Source organism: Furipterus horrens, unplaced genomic scaffold (genome assembly GCF_987537825.1).
Source record: "Furipterus horrens unplaced genomic scaffold, mFurHor1.1.pri manual_scaffold_5, whole genome shotgun sequence".
Lineage (NCBI taxonomy): Eukaryota > Metazoa > Chordata > Mammalia > Chiroptera > Furipteridae > Furipterus > Furipterus horrens.
Window position 1 is genome coordinate 162,628,997 of NW_028327175.1, and position 20,547 is coordinate 162,649,543.

At 34.9% G+C, this 20,547-nt stretch overlaps 1 protein-coding gene and 1 pseudogene across 4 annotated transcripts in view; both read left to right on the top strand.

Annotated features, from left to right (window-relative positions):
• The window catches only part of MCU (mitochondrial calcium uniporter), a 199,275-nt gene that overhangs the window by 132,512 nt on the left and 46,216 nt on the right, over positions 1-20,547 (top strand). For 3 of the 4 annotated variants that reach the window (XM_090278193.1, XM_090278190.1, XM_090278191.1), the window contains one exon: positions 10,475-10,544. In XM_090278193.1, the coding sequence (XP_090134319.1) occupies positions 10,475-10,544 (70 nt within the window). Of the gene's footprint in view, positions 1-10,474; positions 10,545-13,125; positions 13,181-20,547 lie in introns of those variants that run through there. The other variant, XM_090278192.1, reaches the window with a different exon arrangement.
• Positions 5,517-5,632, top strand: LOC150010272 (small nucleolar RNA SNORA42/SNORA80 family; annotated as a pseudogene).

Sequence of the window (20,547 nt, forward strand, 5' to 3'; positions counted from 1 at the left end):
ATACTTATTAAATTCTTTACAATAAGGGTCAGTCAATTAAAATTTGTCTTGTTTACATTTTCTAATATATTTGGTAGAATGTTAGTCATTCAAATGTTGTCACATTTATATTGTCACTTATTACATGATATCAGCCTTGTTAATAGTCAATTATGTTATCATTGCTGTTGTTTTTAACTTAATAAATGGGGAAACTGAGACTTAAGGTTGAAATTAAAGATTATAAGTTGGATCAGGGCCCAAGTCTTCTAATTACGGTGTTTTTTTTTCCTACATCAGGTCTTGAGAATTTGAAGTCACAGTGTATATCGGTGGAGTCAAAGTAGTGAAAAATTATTTCTGATTTGATGTTTCAATAACACAGGGAAACAATTATTAACACAATTTCTGTTGAATTCGATTTTTCAGCTGTTTTACACTTAAATAGGCATGCTGATTTCAAAACTGCAGTTAGTTTTCCTCTATCACATCAAGTTTTTTCTGTACAGCTTATCTTAATGCAACCACTCTAGGCTGGATCGAGGGAAGCACTAGTGCTCTCCTACTGAGAGCAAATCTCCCTCGAGTGAGGAGGGTGGGGGACAACCTTGGAGACCAGCGACAGATTCATACTTGTCTAGGCTATTCAGTTACATGTGACACAGTATGGTGAGAGGTTGTGTGCCGCTCTTATAGTGAATAGTATTCTGAAGTGTAGTCCGAGTTCTTGTCTGTATACAAGGAGTTAGCAGATTTTTTAATTTACATACATACTTATTTATTTCCTTTCCTTCAGATCATGTCTGCCTCTGCTATTTCTCGTTGTAAGTGCCTAAACAACCCTGATTCGTTTTGTTGTATCTGTGGCAGTTTCACCATTCCCAATCAAAGGACAAACATCAGCGCATTTGTCAGGCAAGCCTCTTTTGCATATTTTAAAGTAAAACTTGGCAGTAAAGATAAGTCTTGGGACCCTTACAAGCTGTGCAAGCAGTGTGTCAAGAGTTTATGGATGTGGGCAAAGAGAACACGTGAAAAATTGCCATCATAAACAGATCATTTAAATGACTGTTACTTTTATATAGTGAAAACGTCAGGATATAACAAGAAAAATAAATGTAAAATAGAGTATCCTAGTCTACCATCAGCTATACGCCCAGTGCCTCGTTCAGCTGAAATCCCAGTGCCAGTTTTCACTGAACTACCCTCTTTTGAAAAACAGGAGTATAGTGAAGAACTAAGTGAGAGCAATAATGAAGACTTTGAAATTGAAGATGATTCAGTTTGTAAGGGATTTGATCAGCATGAGTTGAATGATTTGGCACGAGATTTTGGACTATCCAAAAAGGCTTCAGAACTCCTAGCATCAAGACTGCATGAGAAAAACTTGCTTGAAAAAGGAGCAAAAGCATCCTACTTTTGATCAAGAGAAAGTCCATTTCTGCAGTATTTTCAAAGTGACAGTGGCTTTGTGTATTGCCATAACATACATGGTTTAATGGAGGAATTGGGAATTCCAATCTGTAACGCAACTGAATGGTGACTGTTCATGGATAGCTCAAACGGAGCTTGAAGTGTGTCCTCCTCCACAATGGCGATTTATTTGGTGCAGTCCCAACTGGCCATTCAGTTTGTTTTTGTGAAGAATATGAAGACATAAAGAGAGTCATTGATCTGTTGCAATATTGCAAGCACAATTGGATCATCTGTGTTGACCTTCAAATGGTCTGCTTCCTTCTTGGTGAGCAACGTGGATACACCAAGTATCCCTGTTTCCTGTGTATGTGGGACAGCAGAGTTTGCGAGAAGCACTGGGTGGAGTCAAATTGGCTTCCAAGATCTGACCTTCAACCTGGTGATCCGAACATTCTACATGAGCCACTTGTTGACAGAAAGAACATTATATTGCCACCTTTGCACATAAAACTGGGTCTCATGAAGCAATTTGTGAAAGTTTTGCCAACTGATGGAGACTGTTTCAAGTATCTCATTTTGGCACTTCCTAGCCTGTCATTTGAAAAGATAAAATACCTTAATATGTATGTTTGGTAGCAGAACTTTACTACTTGTACACCATTTGATTTACAGTAGCAATATATAGCCTTTATATGAATAAAATCAGAGAAGGAAAACTCTGACTCCAAAAAACCTCCGCTGCCTTGCGGCATACCTCTTCAGGGGAAAGGCTAAGGGAGTAAACCCCGACAGAAAATCCGGAGCCGAAGTCCCTAAGGCGGTTTGACGTTGTAGTCAACACCGGCAACTCCTGCGGCGCACCTGAAGCCAAGCTGTATTGACTCCGTCTTTCCCTTGGACCCTTCAGCTGCGAAGAGAGGGGGGGTCTGCTGCATGGGCAACAGCAGACCCTCCATATCACCCTGCCCAGGCTCTGTAGCTTCAGCTTCACTGGAGAGGACACTCCAGCGTCATCACAAGATGACAGATACCGTGTCACTCCCGAGTCGGACTGCACAACCATTCTCGGCAGTGCAGATAGACTCTTAAGAAGCTACACCATCGTCTCTCGAGACAGACGGCTGCCGAAACGAATATGAATAAAATAACTCTAAATAAACAGTACATTCAGGTAATATTCTCTTCATTTTCCTTTGTATATACATTTTTTAAGATTTGGGGGACAAATGGAGGGTATCCTGTACCTTAAAAAGTTGACGTGATAGAGAAAAACTGGGATTAATTTTGGATTCAGATGCCAAAAGTTAGTCAAAAACAAGTGTCAGATTTAACTCAATGAAAATTGTGTTCCCCAGTGTAATTTTGTTATAACTAGGATATGGACAAAACAGATGCATATTGTAGAAGCTGATATAGATATGTCTTGCTTTAGACCAACCAAAATAGTTTTACACTGTTAATCCTAGTATGCTTATATGCACTGGATTCTAGAGATAGGTTTGGCAGAGTTGTTGAGACATGAGTCTTTAAAAAGAAACTCTTGGAACATATATTGAAAAGATTTATTCTCATAAACATTTCATGTTATACTAAGGGAAATGTAACAGAGGGATATAATTTAACATATCTAAACTTGTGGTATAGTGAGGCTATTTTAACAAGGTTTTAGCTGTAGAGAAACATATAAATATAGTTATTTCACCTAAAACTATTTGATATAGTTAATATAGTATTTTTTTTTATATATATAGTGTGACACAGTTAACAAAATATTTGTTTGCTATGAAATTTTCTTAAATAAGGGAACTGGGGTAATAAAGAACTACCTTTTTCTTTCTGTGTTCTATTTCTTCCCACTCTCATCTAATGTCTAACTGCCTTTGAATATTTTGGGGGTATTGACAAGTTATTTAGACTTGACAGTCTTCCATAGTTGCTGGCAGGAATGTATTGCTGAGTTTGCTGTTCTGAACAATGAAAGGTTGTATAAGGAGAAGTTGTATAATTTATAATAGTAGTAAAGAATTTTAAAGTAAGTTTGACGTGAATTTAATAATTTGCACTGAGGGCATGAAATGTCTTTTTATAATACTAAAATTTGATTTTTGTTTTATTAGTTCTTGTTTCAGGACTTGGGAAAATAAAATCACAGTGTTTTGTAGTATAACTCTAGCTTGATAACACTAGCATTTTTCTTCTCCTGGAATTAAGATGAAAGGGAAATGATTGTAATACTAGGGCAGATACATACTTTCATTTCACTGAAAACGTCTGTGTTTTATAGAAGCTCTCAAGTTACTTATCAAAAGATGTGGACTGTCTCATACCAAAAGTGTAAGCTTATATTTCCCTTTCAAGGGTTTGTGTTAGCATCAAATTGCCTTGTTCATTTGGCATTGATATTGCCTAGAGATTTACTCTTCAATGATTTCTGCACATTCTGTATTTTTACTTTCTTAAGTTTCATCTTGTTCTCTGCCTATGAAGTTTAAAATGTGAATGATACGTACCATTTGCCTGAATGGTTTTGTTTTTAACTTCTTGACATATTTTTAAAATTTTCAGCATCAGTCAAGTATTTATTAAAAGCTTTCTATTTTGCTATGATTTTTTAAGAACATACAGTTTAAACAATGAAATGTTGTATTCAATCTTAGGATAGTTGTGGAGTAATTTAGAATAACAATGTCTCTTTGGACTTGAGCACTTACATTCCTTTTTTGTTTTTGTTTTTTCTTTGTTTTGCTTTATTTGTCGTTTGTTGTTGTGGCTCCCATATTTCAAAGGAAAAAGAGCAAATTCATTTTTGTTTCTATTGGTCTTATTAGGGTATAGGCTATTAGAAGGTTTAAATGAAGAAAAGGGCCTATATGTGTGTTTGTGAACACTTAATAAGTAATATTTTATAATTGCCACTATCATTACAGAAGCAAGTGACTGGGAAGGACTTTGGGAAAGTGAATTACCTGAAAACTGCAGAGGCAGGCTTCTACAGCAAGGGTCATCAAACATTTTCTTAAAGGGTCAGATGATAAATATTTTAGGCTTTGTGGGTCATATGTCTTCTGTTGCAGCTACTCAGCTCTCCTGCAACTACACAGTTACTCAATTCTGTTGTTGTAGTGTGAAAGTAGATGAGTGAACTATAGATAGTAAGTAAACAAATGGACTTGTTTATGTTCTCAGTAAAGCTTTATTCGCAAAAACTGGTGGCTGCTCTGCCAACCTATATTCTATTGCATCCCAACAAATAATATTCATGAGCAACCATGTAGTTATATAATTCTCTGCCCCACAAAAAACATCTTTTATTATTGTTGAGAATAATTTTTTAAATCATGGAGGACTGAGGACTTTCTGTTTTAAAATGGCCTAGTAGATGTAGTCTGAGATATTTTCTGGTAAAGCAATATGATGGTTGGAATTTCCTTTAAGATACTCTGTGGGAAAAAAACTGGCTAGATATAGAGGAATGAAGTTTGACAATATGTTGATAAATACAGAAGCAGGTGATGGGTACATGGAAGAAATTTATCACATTGTGCTCTCTATTTCTGTGTATGTTTTAAAATGTCCATATTTTAAAAATCCTACCTAATGAAATAATAGCCCAGTTAATGGCCCTTCTCTTGAAGTCATCTTGCTATAACAAGGAGAATAAGAAGCAGAAATACAAGCTTGATTTCCAGCACAATCAGAGAAATATCTGCAATCCTAAAGCATAATATGTGAAGAAAGGCAACCAGATCTACTGAAGGTCAAATGAGTGAGTAAGAAGACCCCGAGGGATGACACCTGTGGTTACAGATCCTGGCAAAGCCAAGAGAGCTCAGTTCTCCAGAAGAGGCTGGCCTCAAACTTCTCCAAAGCAGCATTCACCACTAACACTTTATCTATGACATCTCAAGGAAAAAATAATTTAGGAACTTTGTACCAATCCAAAACATTATTCCATATAAAGGCAAATACAAACATTTTTAACATGTCAAGCTTTAAGTAATTTAGCTCTTATGATCCCACTTGAAGTTTACTCAACCAAGAAATGAAAGGAGAAATTACAGTTGAAGTATTGATAGTAAGCATACAGTCCATTGACTCATAAAATTAAGACTAAAAGAAATGCATGGGTTTGGATTTATGGTCTCTCATAGTGCTCCATGTCAGAACATACTTTGGCCTTCAACCATTGCCTGGATTCTGCCCATAGGCTACAGGCACTGAAGGAGGTTACACAATGTGGGGAGAAAAAGACTGAAACAAATGTGAAGATTAGGTTACCCAGAGCAGAATATGAATGTTTAAAACCTTGACAATGTAGTAATAATATAACTAACAAAATTGGAAGAATGAAAGAGGCTATCAAAAGATATCATTTAAAATCAATGAACCTAACAAAAGAGGTAGGAGGTAGATGATTAATAGATAGGTAGGTAGACAGGTGGATAGAGAGACAGATAGATAAACACTAAGATAAGTAATATTATAAACTAATTTGGATGGTAAAGGAGAAGAAAAAAGCATAACTATATTAAGCTCATCATTGCTCCTAAAAGAAATAGTATATATATAATGTGTGTGTGTATGTAGAGAGAGAGAGAAAGAGAGACCAATCGATAGGATTGCCATATAAAATTGAATGGCCAGAGTAGGACAGTGTAAGAAAATGAAATCTGAGTAAAGATTGGAAGGAAGTGAGAGAGCCTAATACTTATCTGGAGAAACAGTATTCTGAGCAGAGGTAATGGTTGTTGCAAAGGTTTTGAAGCAAGAGTATAGCTGGTGCATGGAAGAAAGAGTGAAGTGTCTAGAGGGGCTAAGGCAGGTTGATTAAGAGGAAGAGTGGTAGGAAATGAAGTCAGAGAGTTAATATTGAATCTTAAAGGCAGTGAAAAGAACTTAGACTTTTACAAAAAAGTGTATCTTCCATATTATCAGACGAATTACATGTATAACTAAAAGCAAGCACTAACCATTTAATAAACTTTTTAAGAAAAAGCAGTAATAAAAATAGCATAAAATTTTTATAGCATAAAATCTGATGATTCAAAGGAGATTACATGTACAAGGTCTATCCAGAAAGTATCCAGCCAGGTACTATGAAAAACAGAGACATTTATTGAAAAATATACAAAATACGAGAAACATTGTACATAGGACAGTGACACCTCTGTCCCCTTCAAAGTAGGCACCCTGGCACCTCACGCAGTTCTCCCAATTGCCATTAGCTGCCCCGTCGTATTTTCCTGGATCTCATCCATGATACCTCTTCACTTTCAAAAGTGATTTTAGTTTTGGGAAAAGCCAAAAGTTGCAGGGCACCAAATCTGGGCTTTAGGGAGCTGAGTCACCTGGGTAATTTGATGTTTTGTCAAAAAAATCTACACGAGACCTGATGCCTGAGCAAGCATGATGTAGTGATGAAGCTGCCAGTCACCAGTTGCCCATAGCTATGGGCTTCTGAATCATCTGAATAGTTTCCTCGGAGGAATGTTCAAGCTTAACGCAAAATCTGATACAGATTCGTTGTTCTACTCACTCGGTCTCTTTTTTTTTTTTTTAAAGATTATATTTTTATCTTTAGAGAGAGGGGAGCAGAGGGGGAAAGAAAGGGAGAGACACATCAATGTGTGGTTGCTTCTCATATGTCCTCAACTGGGGACCAGGCCCACAACCCAGGCACGTGCCCTGACTGGGAATCGTACCAGTGACACTCTGGTTCGAAGGCCGGCACTCAGTTCACTGAGCCACACCAGCCAGGGCTCACTCAGTCATTTTAAATGTGAGGGCCACACAGTACACATGCTCATTCAACGGCGTCTACCACCCCCACTGACTAGCACAGTAGTTGTCATTGTTTACACATGCTCATTTCAGTCCACTCACCTTGGCTGCCGGTTTACATAGATGTCATGCAAACTGTTCTCATTATATTAACAGTGGCTGGACTTTTTCTGGACAGTCCTCAGTATGTTATAGTAATAAATATAAATAGGCTAGACTTACCTAATAGGAAATCTCAGATTAGATAACAAAGAAAACTACTCAGAGTCATTCCTAAAAACAAAGAAACTCAAAAGAGTAAAAAAATTAAAGGACCGGCAAAGACATAACTTGCACATGCAACCAAAAAATGTATGATCTTAATATTGGACAAGACAATTTTAAAAAGTATTGCATTAGATAGAGAGAGAAAGAGAGTGAGAGAGCGCATTGCGGTAGGAAAAGGACATACAAAATATGTATGTAGAAAACTTTAATATGTCTTTCAGGGACACAAAAACTTGAAAGGCTTCTTAGATAAGAAGGTTTTTCAGTAAAAAGACTGAAAATCGTATGGATTTCAGTTTTTCTTACATTGATAATGGGAAAAAGTTAATGTGGACTTAATATGATCTCAGCTTAAAACAAAAAACTAACATTTATTGAGCATTTAATTGTATGCCAGGCACTGTTCAAAATGCCTTATACAGTATGTATTACTCATTTATTTCTCACAGAGACTTTATGGGGTAGGAGCTTGTCCATTTTTCAGTGAAGAAACTGAGACATAAATTGGTTAATGAACTTGCCCATGGTTGCAGTTAGAGTAAGTTACTAAATCAGAATACAAAATACTATTAACAAAGTGAAATACCAGGGAAAATTTTGTAACATTTTGTTGACAAAGGGCTAATTTTCTTAATATTTTACAGAACATGTACAAAATAATACTCAAAGACCAAGAATCAAATTGAAAAAAGTGACAAGGTTATAAATACTCAGTTATAGAAAAGCAAATACAAGTAATACTTAGATAAAAATGTGCAAGTATCCTCAGTTGTGATACCAAAAAATGCAAATTACAACTATGGTGAAATACTGTTCCCCCATGACATTACAAAATAAAGTTTGATGATATATTGTTTAGGAGGGTTTTGGGAACCAGATAGTCATTAAGTGAACAAGAGTATAATTTGTAGGTATGTAAATGCATATAACCTCCATGAGAAACAATTTGGCAACAGCTTTCACAATGTAAAGTATACATAACTTTAATCTGACACTTTCTCTTCAAGTATTTCATCCTCAAATATATGTACCCATATGCAAGGACATTCGCGCTAGAACCATGTATTTTGATAATAAAAGATTGTCAGTAGGCATTTTTAAACATGTACCATGTAATTCTATTCAGTCACAAAAAACCAGCAAGTTAGGTTAAAAATCAAACAGATGAGTAATGGGACTGCAGCATGCTGCCATGTATGTTTTTTTAAACCTCCCCAAATACATACATAAATACACAAATTTTATATGTGTATATAACACTGTCTTTGATAAGATACCCAGATTTAACCTTTGTAGAGAAGAGTGAGTAGCTGAGCCACAGGGATAGGAAGAAAACCAATATTAAGTGTAAAAGATGTAATTTTTTACTTGGTTTTTCTACTTTTGAATTTTATATCATGTACTTGTCTTATTTATTCAAAAGAAATAAAATAAACATTTTAAAGAAAATCATATTGTTAAGAAATACATAAATAGCTTAGCCCCTAGTGCTATAGTTGAGTAAACTGAGACACATAGCGGACAAGACCAAGGCCCTGAGTAGTCTGTATAAATGATTAGCAGTATTGAGGCCTGGATTCTAATCCTGATTCTGATATATGACTCTTAGTAAGTTATTTTCCTTCTGTGGGTTTCAGTTTTCTCATGTGTAAAATAAGTGGTAGGACTCATCTCCCATTGTCTTCCAGCATTAGTTTTCATACCAATTCATAGAGCCCAAGTATCCTTTCAATCCCTTTAGGGGTCTCAAGCAAAGGATTGGGATTGTAGGGTTTGCCTTCACACCCGTCTTAAACCAGAACATCCCTCGACCTCTGAGTAAGAATTGAGTTTAACTAAAGGTTTTGAAACTTTTAAAAAGTTTTGGAAGTCACAGTCCACAGTAAAGTCATTGTATACAGGGGTGGGCAAAACTAGGTTTACAATTGTGAGTACACAAAACACAGAGTTTATTCTTGTTATTACTATTTATTATTGTATTATTTATTTGTATTACAACTGTAAACCTACTTTTTCCTATCCCTGCGTATTAACTTAAAGATTATCAGTGCCACTGTCAAAACACATTACCGTGTCATGATCAGCTGTGAAGTAAGTCTCAAGTAATTTTAAATGATTATTTATATTTTTAAATAAATGCCAACTACATTTCTGTATGTTTGCCTAAGTTGGAAGGAGATGGGGGGTTAATAATATTCACATGAAGGATGTAAGGCCATAGTTGTGTTAAGGCATGTGTTGTTGTAGAGGCCTGAGTGACTTTTTTGGGCTAATGGAGTGGAATATAATATTTAGCTCTGAGGCTAATTCATTGATTTTTAATCAGTTAATGCCTTCCTTTCTTCCTCCTTTAGTACTTTTGGGGGATGGGAAAGTAAGAGGTATAAAGGGATAAATTAAGCATATGGCAAGTCAGAAACAAATTCAGTATTCTTTCTGCAATTTAGTTTGTGAGGACCTAAATTTCAGACCTAAATGCACACTGACACTACTCTTTGACTAAGTGTTTTCCTTCTAACATTCAAAAGATGGTAGTGATTAAAGATTCAAGGAATGAAATTACCTGACCAAGTTGTATTTTTTTTTTAAATAAGGGGAATAAACAGAAAGACTAAAGGTTTACCCAATAACAGTAAATTCATGATACACCTACTTAATAACTAATGATACCTAGCAAGACATTTTGGAAATGCAGGTCTCAAACCAGCAAGAGGAGGAAGCAGGAAACTTTAGTTTATACTTGATAGCACTTAAAACTAATATTAAGTGTTTTAAAAAGCAGATTAAAAAATTTGTGTGATGTGTGTAAGGTGTAAATGTATTTATATACAGTCTTGAAAACAAACCAAAATGTTCATTACTATTATCTTAGGATCATGGAAGTTTGAGAGACTTTTATTTTATCTCTATTTTTTAACTTCTCTACAAAAAACACATATTAAGTATTCAAAAAGCTGTTATTATATATACACAGATATGCATATAGCATTTGTTGTTCTGTCTTGACTGTAGATGTCTTTGTATTTTGTAGGTGCAGCAGAGGATTTCTTCTTGGCAGAATTTGGGTGTTGTTTATTGCAGTACTGTTGTGCCCTCTGATGGTGAGTTTTGGCAAATCCATTTAATTCATTTTTTTAATCCTCACCCCACCCCATAACTCAGGTTGTTTCCCATTGTCTAATTGACATAATAAATTTATAAACTATATTCTTTCACTTAAAATTGGCTTGGAGTCAGAGAAAGAAGGAAGGAGCTTAAAGATAGAAATAAAATTTGAATGAGGATCTAGTAAATTGAGAGGAGGAATTGCTAAGAAAAACTAATAGACCCTTCAAGTTTTCATAGATTGGAATATTACTGTCTAGTTTCTTTCATTTGTTTTAAAACTGGAGACATAGTTAATGTGAAGGTCACAGAAGTGCCACCTTTGGTATTTCCTAACCATTGGGTCTTCATATATGGATAATAAACACTCCAGCCCTTCTTGGTATCAGAACCTATAGGGAAGCAGTTCAAAGTCTGAGACTTCCCCCCACCCCCTTGCTAGTCTTTTTCTTCCCTTAGGCTCAGGACTGTAATACCCTTCGTGATGTGGAAAAGAAAGAACAGATGCTTGGGAACTATATACAGTCCTTTGTAAATGTCCATGATGCTGCAAACTGGCAACAGGATCTAAATTTTGGTTACATTTACAATAGTATAAGAGATATGTTTACTGCTCTTCTTGTATTTCTCTTACCCAGTATCGTACATTTACAGTTTAGATTATTTGCTTAGGGCTGACTGTTAAATATATTTCCTCTGTGTAAAGTTTAGTTTGATAGAACTCTAGTTTCAACCTTATAAACATTAATTCTTAGGTAGAGCAATCATCAAAAGAGTATCCTGCAAATTTATAAGGATACCTGAAATTGAAGAAACCCTAGATGAACTGTGAAAGCCCTAGGATCCCCTGTATTTAATCAATATAGATATTTGCAGTGTTATCAGAACCCCCTCCCAGAGTGTTTAGTTATCTGAATATATAGAGAGTGTGTTCATATTTGCCAAATTCTCTAAACTTGGAGGAAATATCCATTTGTGACTACTTACTTGTAATATGGAAAAGTTGAAAGGAAAAATAGGCCAGAATCAAAATAAGGAAAATAATAACTGGCTTTCTTTTTCCTATCTCTTTAAGACATAAAGAACTGATAAAGGTATATCAGTATATAAATTAAAAAGCAGCACTTGGTACTTTGTTACAGCTGAGGACAGGTAAGTAGGTATGTTGACCCCAGTAAAAACTCAATATGTATGCAGATGCTTGTATTTCCCACGTGGCTGAAAGCCAGTGGACCATAATGCACTTCCCCATGCCATCTACTTTGTTTCCTCTGAGGTCCCTCCAAAGCAGTGGATGGCTATCACACTTACCCCTAACACTGTCTTGGCCCATTAAACATCCCACTGGGTGCCGCCCACATCTATGCCAGCACCACTTCCAGGTCCTGTTACCTTCTTGCATTACCACTACAGGGTAACATCATTGCATAGTTTCAATAAAGAGAGAATTTCTCTCAATGTATAAAATACTGTTCATAATGTTGTATCTCCTCAGCTTTTGCTGAACTAGCAGCATTTCATTTAAAAATTTCTAACTTTTATAATATTGTCTGAAATTGTTATATATCCTTATATATTGTCAGTATATATTAATATGTATTCAGTAACATATATATTCAATATCAACTAAATTGCACTACAACAGGACAGTCATCTGCCAGTGGTTGTTAAGATATTCAGAGGCAATTAACTTGAAGTACTGAATTTATTTTGAAATTTATAGCATTAATTTTACCACTTAGTGCAGTTACTATTATCCTGTATACCAGTCTGTATGAAAATATTTCAATAATGTAACAATGGTACAGTTGTATTGTTGAGGTATCTGTCCGCATGTTATCCAACAACATAAATGCTAGGAGGTTGTCCCTACGTTGCATGAGGGATTGAAGGTAATATTTTTACAAAAGCTGAAAGGATATATATTTTTTAAAGAGTGGATTCTAAATGTCCTACCAATAAGAAAAGTAAGAAGTAGAAGCCCAAAATTATTTGATTTAATGTAACTCAATGTTCTTATCACCACCAAATTATACATCTTTCTTATTTTGTACTTCTTAATTAATTTTACCTTAGGTCAGTATAGCATATGAGAAAACTCTGCTTAACACAGCTACTTTAGTAGAGTTTAGCCACCAGTAGTGAACAGCTCTACCATCATTAATTGCTCTTTGTGTGATCACTGGGTTATATTCTGTTATCGAAAGAGGGCTTGATCCTAATTTCTTTTAAGTACAAAATCTAAAATACACACATTGTATAATTATGATACTTATATAACTAGTATATATCTATAATATATACTGCTCTCAGCAATTGCTTGTTAATAATGTGGTTTGGCAGACTTTTTTCTTACGACTATGATAGCTGATATAAAATAAATAGGATATCTTAAATGTTTAACTTCCCTACTAAATCAATCTAAAAGGTTCTTATTTTTTGTATGTGTGATAAATACTTTTTGAGGATCTGGTATAGGCTCTAGACTCTTTCTCTAGAAGAAAATTTGTATATATACATAGGAAATTTTACATATAATTACTTAATGACCCAGACTCCCTTAAAACAGGTCATGGAATCTCTAGTCTCATGGACCTCAACTCAAGAACTGCTTTGGATACATTGCACACAGGTACACATGCACATACCTGGACCCACACTCGTGTTCTCTCTCAGGAGAGGCATTGCGCTTAGAGATTAAGAGAAGAGCTTTGGAGTCAAGCAGACCTAGGTTTACATGCCACTTCCATCATTACCTTATAAGTTTAGGCACAGTAATTAACTTTTCAAAACCTCTTTCCTTATCTGTGAAATTAAGATAGTATTATTTACTACCTCCAAGAGGAAAATGCACTTACCCTGCAGAAATAGACCCACCAGAAACTCTTATTCTTTAGACCCCTAATCTAAAAAAATGTGGTTTTGAGGTTCTCATTTTAATTTCTCTGTGCCCTGGATCCTCAAATGTAAAATGACTCATTGTGAAATTTTTATAATTGTATAATTTATACCTAAGGCCTTCAAAGCCTTTAGGTGTTCCCTTTCTTGTTAATGGAAGTGAAGGATGAGAGTAATTCTGCTAGATACAGGTTGAGTGTATAATTCATCATCCAACCCAGGACAGTTTTGAGAGTGAAAGGGGAACAACCAGAGTGATTCTAACATTTTTCAAAAGCAGAAGCCAGGACATATCTTCACCTTAGCTACAGGGAAGGTGGAGAAGGTGAGCTAAAATAAGAGCAAGGAAAAATAGCCTCTTCTAGCTGCCTTCATTTCTCTGTACAGAAATGTAATGCTATTCAGTTAGATCTGTACTGAGAACTGTGGTAGAGAGTTGTGTTTATTTTGTAGTTGACAAAAAATATATATAAGATTTCCTTACAAAAATTGTTTGAGGGCAAATAATTTTAGTAATGAAGTTATCGGTAGTTCCTGTTTAATAATAAACAATCAACTAATTAATCCAAGTATACATAATATATAAATTCTTAACCTGATGTCTGTGGATGGTTGTGGATTAAATATATGCCTCCAATTTTTTCTTTGTTTTTTTTTGTCCTGTTACTTTTTTTTAAACTGTTTAAAATTTATTTATTTGAGAGAGAGAGAGAACAAGACATCAATTTTGTTGTTCTACTTATTTATGCATTCATTGGTTGATTCTTGTATGTGCCCTGACCAGGGATCAAACCCCATACCTTTGGTGTATTGGGATAACGCTCAAACCAACTGAGCTACCCAACCAAGACCATTCAGATATATTTTTAAAAGCTTTATTGAGATATATTTTATATACCACAAAATTCACCTGTGGTTGTGCAAGCATCATAAGAACCCAGCTTTAGACTGCTCTCTTCACCCCTTAAAGTTCCTTTATTCCTGTTTTGCAATCAATCCCTGTTCCCACCCTAAGCCCCAAGCAACCACTAATCTACTTTCTATCTCTATAGTTAAACCTTTTCTAAAAATGTCATATAAATGGATTCATACAATATGTAGTCTTTTGTATCTAGCTTTTTTTATATAGTATAATGCTCTTGAGGTTTATCCATATTGTAGCATATATTATAGTTCTTTATTTTTATTATTGAGTAGTAATCTAGTACTTGAAAATATCACATTTTGTTTATTCACTTACCAAATGAAAGACATTTAAATTGTTTTCCATTTTGAACTATTAAGAATAATACTGCTATCAACATTTGCTTATAAGTCTTGGTATGGCATATGTGTTCATTTTTCTTGGATAGATAATTAGGAGTGGAATAGCTGGGTCATATGGTAAATATATGCTTAATTTTTTGATAAATTATAAAACTGTTTTCCAAAGTGGCTGTACCACTTTGCATTCCCACCAGCAATGTATATAAATATTCCAGTTTCCCCATATCCTCCCCAACACTTGGTATGTATGGTCAGTCTCTTGATTATAGGCATTCTAGTGGATTGTTTTCACTGTGGTTTTAATTTGCATTTCACTGATGACTAATGTTGTTAAGCATCTTTTAAGGTGCTTATTAACCATTCAAATATTTTCTTTGGTAAAGTGTCTAAATTTTTTGCTCATTCCCCCAAAATATGACTATCTTCTTAGTATTGCTTTTTAAGTGTTCTTTATATTTTCTAGCATTTTTGAAATAGTTTTGAAGGAAATAGAAGGTGACTTTTTTTGAGTCATGTTGTGTTATTAATGGTCACACTCTCGTACGCAGTTGTAAATTCTGTATTTATTGACATCATATTGAGGGCACAAATATATCCCACCACTATCTTTGATTCCAACTTAAAAAAAACATAAAGCTAAAAAAAAAAAAAAAAAGAGAGAAAGTAATGAAACGCCAAAGATGGAGCACAAAACCTCAGGTTAGAGTTTCTCATCAACCTAAATATGAAGTTGGAACAACTCAGACACCTTATGTTTTTCCATTTTTGAAATATATTATACAATTCAAATTGTTTTTGTAAGTATAAGTTTTAACTTTAAACTTCCAGAGTGTGGTTGAACTTGTTCCATTACAAAATCTTCCTGCACCTTTTTTTTTTTTTTTTTTTTTTTTTTTGAAGGATTCTATAAAATTGACTTTCACATTTCCAAGAAAAGCAGCCACATGAAATTGGAAAGAACTTTAAGCTTTATTTGCTCACAGTATTTGAACTGGCTTAGCTTGTAATAGAAGCAAATTTATGTCAAATTTCAGATGATGTCATCTACTCTAGGATTGTGACATTTATTCCAATGTTTTGAAGTAAGTTTTGAGTTGAGGAAATGTGAAACTATACCATTTCTCTCCATAATGCAGTTTGATGAAACTATTGATATTGCTTCGAGGAGTTTGTTCCTAGTTTTTATCTGATAATAAGCAAGTTGACACAGTCAGAGAAAAATCCAGAATATGTAAGATTCTCTTATGGAAACTAGGAAGACTGTTAACATTATTAATAACTATTATCATGTTTGAAAGAGTGTTAAATTTCTTTACCACAGTAACTACCAGGAAAAAAAACAAAACATTTTTTTGACTCTGAGGAAGATCTTGTTACTTTACTTTCTACACAAATGATGGATCTTCCAAACCTAGCAGTGTGCATATTTATATTATTTCAGAAAAAAAAGGAGCTTCACCCTTCATAATAATGCATTGGTTCCCCCACCCCCGACCACCACCACCACCATTGGCATATAGTGGCGTGGAAGACTTCCAGAGGCCTTTAAAAAGCCTTGCCTGCTACCACAGAAGCAGTCACTATCATGAGAACAGAAGTTTATAAGAAAAAATCAAAATCGAAATTTCTTTCTTTGCTGAATTAAATATTGGACAGGAGTTTTTCTTTTTAAAAGAGAAGAAAGCTTAATACGAGGAAGAGTTTAGTTATGGCTTGATTTATTTGGGGATACTTGGGGCTTCGTGAATGAGCATAGTCTTCGAATTTAAGACCTTACAGTTGTTATTACTGATTTGTTAGAAAAATCAGGAACTATTTTAAACAAACTATAGCTCTGAAGTAAGTAATTAGAAATAGACAATAATCTAAAATTTCCAGCTGCTGGAGGAAGTTTCTCTGTGTGCTGGTAATGAATGGAAAGCCTTGTCAGTTTCTCTGCAGGAATTAAAATACAGAGCTCTTGAAGATTACCTTCACTAAGAAACCTTAAAGTTGAAACCTGTATTTGTCATCTATTCATTTTGATATTGCTTCAAAGCAATGAACTGAATTCCATTCTACAAGTCTTAGAGAATGTTTAGATTCCTTGCACATACCTAGCCTAGCATCATCTGGCAAAGTGAGCCATAGGAGCTGTGTTATGTTTATTACCACTTCATACAAGTACCTTTTTTTAGAGTCTTCGAGTTTTCACAACTTCTTTTCATCAAAACAGAAAGGCACAACCTTTATTTATTTATTTATTTATTTATTTATTTTTCTCACCCAAGGATATGCTCAATGATTTTAGGGAAAGGGGAAGGGAGGGAGAAAGATAGGGAGAGAAACATCGATGTGAGAGAGAAACATTGATCCCGTATGTGCCCTAACCAAGGATCGAACCTACAACCCAGGTATGTGCTCTGATCCGGAATTGAACCTGAGACCTTTTGGGTTACCGGATGATATTCCAGCCAACTGAGTACACTGGCCAGGGCAGAAAGGCTGGACCTTTTAGGTATCAAGGATTATATTTAAGTACCATGTTCCAAAACAATAGTAGTCTTGTAATTGAAATGCTCTTTTATATAGAATTTAAATTTATTTTCTGTTTTAACTTTTAGTCTTGTTTTCATTGTGGTTTTAATTTCATCAGTGAAATGCAAATTATGTCTTTAAAAAACAGTAAATAGCCATTAATTTTGCTTTAAAAAGAAGAAAAATGTTTCCGTTTTGGTAGACATTTATTTTTAAAATATGCACTGTAGTAGTCTACTCAGACTGTCCTACCAAAATACTGTAGGCTTAAGGAACAAAAATTTATTTTCTCTCAGCTCTGGAGGCTGGAAGTTTGAGATCATGGTGTCAGCATGGTCAGGTTCTGGTAAGAATTCTACTCCTAGCTTGCAGATAGCCACCTCTCATAGTGAGGAGTGGAGAGAGCACTTACTCTTCCTACAAAGCCATAGTCCTATTAGATTAGGGCTCCTCATTTATGACCTCATTTAATCTTAAATACCTCTTTAAGATCCTCTCTTCGGATAGTCACATTGGGAATTAGAGCTTCAACATATGAATTGGGAGAGAGGGACACGACAACATAATTCAGTCCATAGCAGGCATTAGGAAGGAAATCAGTTTCCAATGAAATAAAATAAATTACATATAAAAATTTTATGTATAAATTGCTTGAATTTTTCAGGAAATATAGCTAAAGAAGGAATCTAATCCTCATCAGATTCTCAAAGATTGATTATCCAGAAATACTAAGGAGCACAGAATTGGTTTGCATACTTACACTCTTAACCTTTGTTGCCCTCAGTGGAGCAGGTCATTTTTGTTCTCTTGAGATTTAAAGGCATGATTGGAAATTTTCTCATGCATGTGCTATACAATTTCAGTCTTTAGGCTTTAAGACTTCAGATTTTTAGGAAAAGTGAGAGAAACTATTAAAGAAGGTGTTTTCATATATTCTTATTAAATCCTGTGAGATATTAGAATCCATGCATTTAAAGACAAGGTAAGGACACTAAGGTATAGTTATATCGAGTAATATGCCCAGGGATTCAGAGTGTCTCCTAGGGTAGAAATTGAGTACTACCAAATCTGAGATTCTAATGCCCATAATTTTTCTACAGCACTCCACTGTACTTTAAGATTGTATTCTTCTTTTCGCCATCCACAAATTAAAGTGAGGTCAAAGTTTAATGAAGTTACCTTCATAACAGCACCATCAAAAGCAGTATTCTTAAAAAGATAAAGGGGTTAGAGCACTATATTAGTACAGGATTTCATTTTTACAAAAGCAAAATAAAATTTTTTTAGTTTTCAGTAGAAAGAATTCATGAATGCAAGGAAGGGAGATGTTGCCCTTTTACTTTACACAAATGCTTTTTGGTATTTATGAGAAATTATTTTTATAAACTGGTTTTAAAAGTACTAGAATTACAAAAGGTGCATAGGTTGTACAACTGTTCCACATAAGACTAATAATACCAAATATTAAAAGATGAATTATAACTTTGTTTTCCCAACTTTTATCATCTAAGCCTCATAATATCATCATAGTTTTTTACGTGGTTCTGCAGAGATTCAGTTGTACAAATACTAAATCATCTGAAGTACAAAATAAATATATAGTAGATTTGATTAAAATCAATTTCTACTACTGATTATAAAGACCCAAACAATTGGAAATATTAAACTACTAAAGTTATAATTATATAACACTGGGGAACACAATTTTCATTGAGTTAGATCTGACACTTGTTTTTGACTAATTGGCATCTGAATCCAAAAATAACCCCAGTTTTTCTCTATCATGTCAACCTTTTAAGGTACAGGATACCCTCCCTTTGTCCCCCAAATCTTAAAAAATGTACATACAAAGGAAAATTTTAAAATCACCTGAATATACTGTTTATTTAGAATCATTTTATTTATATAAAGGCTATATATTGTTACTGTAAATCAAATTGTGTACAAGTAGTAAGGTTCTGCTACCAAACATACATACTAAGGTATTTTATCTTTTCAAACGACAGGCTAGGAAGTGCCAAAATGAGATACTTGAAACAGTCTCCATCAGTTGGCAAAACTTTCACAAATTGCTTCATGAGACCCAGTTTTATGTGCAGAGGTGGCAATATAATGTTCTTTCTGTCAACAAGTGGCTCATATAGAATGTTCGGATCACCAGGTTGAAGGTCAGATCTTGGAAGCCAATTAGACTCCACCCAGTGCTTCTCGCAACCTCTGCTGTCCCACATACACAGGAAACAGGGATACTTGGTGTATCCACGTTGCTGACCAAGAAGGAAGCAGACCATTTGAAGGTCAACACAAATGATCCAATTGTGCTTGCAATATTGCAACAGATCAATGACTCTCTTTATGTCTTCATATTCTTCACAAAAACAAACTGAATGGCCAGTTGGGACTGCACCAAATAAATCGCCATTGTGGAGGAGGACACACTTCAAGCTCCGTTTGAGCTATCAATGAACAGTCACCATTCAGTTGCGTTACAGATTGGAATTCCCAATTCCTCCATTAAACCATGTATGTTATGGCAATACACAAAGCCACTGTCACTTTGAAAATACTGCAGAAATGGACTTTCTCTTGATCAAAAGTAGGATGCTTTTGCTCCTTTTTCAAGCAAGTTTTTCTCATGCAGTCTTGATGCTAGGAGTTCTGAAGCCTTTTTGGATAGTCCAAAATCTCATGCCAAATCATTCAACTCATGCTGATCAAATCCCTTACAAACTGAGTCATCTTCAATTTCAAAGTCTTCATTGTTGCTCTCACTTAGTTCTTCACTATACTCCTGTTTTTCAAAAGAGGGTAGTTCAATGAAAACTGGCACTGGGATTTCAGCTGAATGAGGCACTGGGCATATAGCTGATGGTAGACTAGGATACTCTATTTTACATTTATTTTTCTTGTTATATCCTGACATTTTCACTATATAAAAGTAACAGTCACTTGAATGATCTCTGGGCTCTCGCCAAACCATAGGTATACCAAATGGCAATTTATCACATGTTCCCTTCGTCCATATCCATAAACTCTTGACACACTGTTTGCACACCTTGTGATGGGGCCAAGACTTCTCTTGATCCCCAAGTTTTACTTTAAAATATGCAAAATAGGCTTGCCTGACTAATGTGCTGATGTTTGTCCTTTGACTGGGAATGGTGAAACTGCCACAGATACAACAAAACGAATCAGGGTTGTTTAGGCACTTACGACAAAAAATAGCAGAGGCAGAGATGATCTGAAGGAAAGGAAACAAGTACGTATGTAAATTAAAAAATAAATTCTGCTAACTCCTTGTATACAGATAGGAACTCA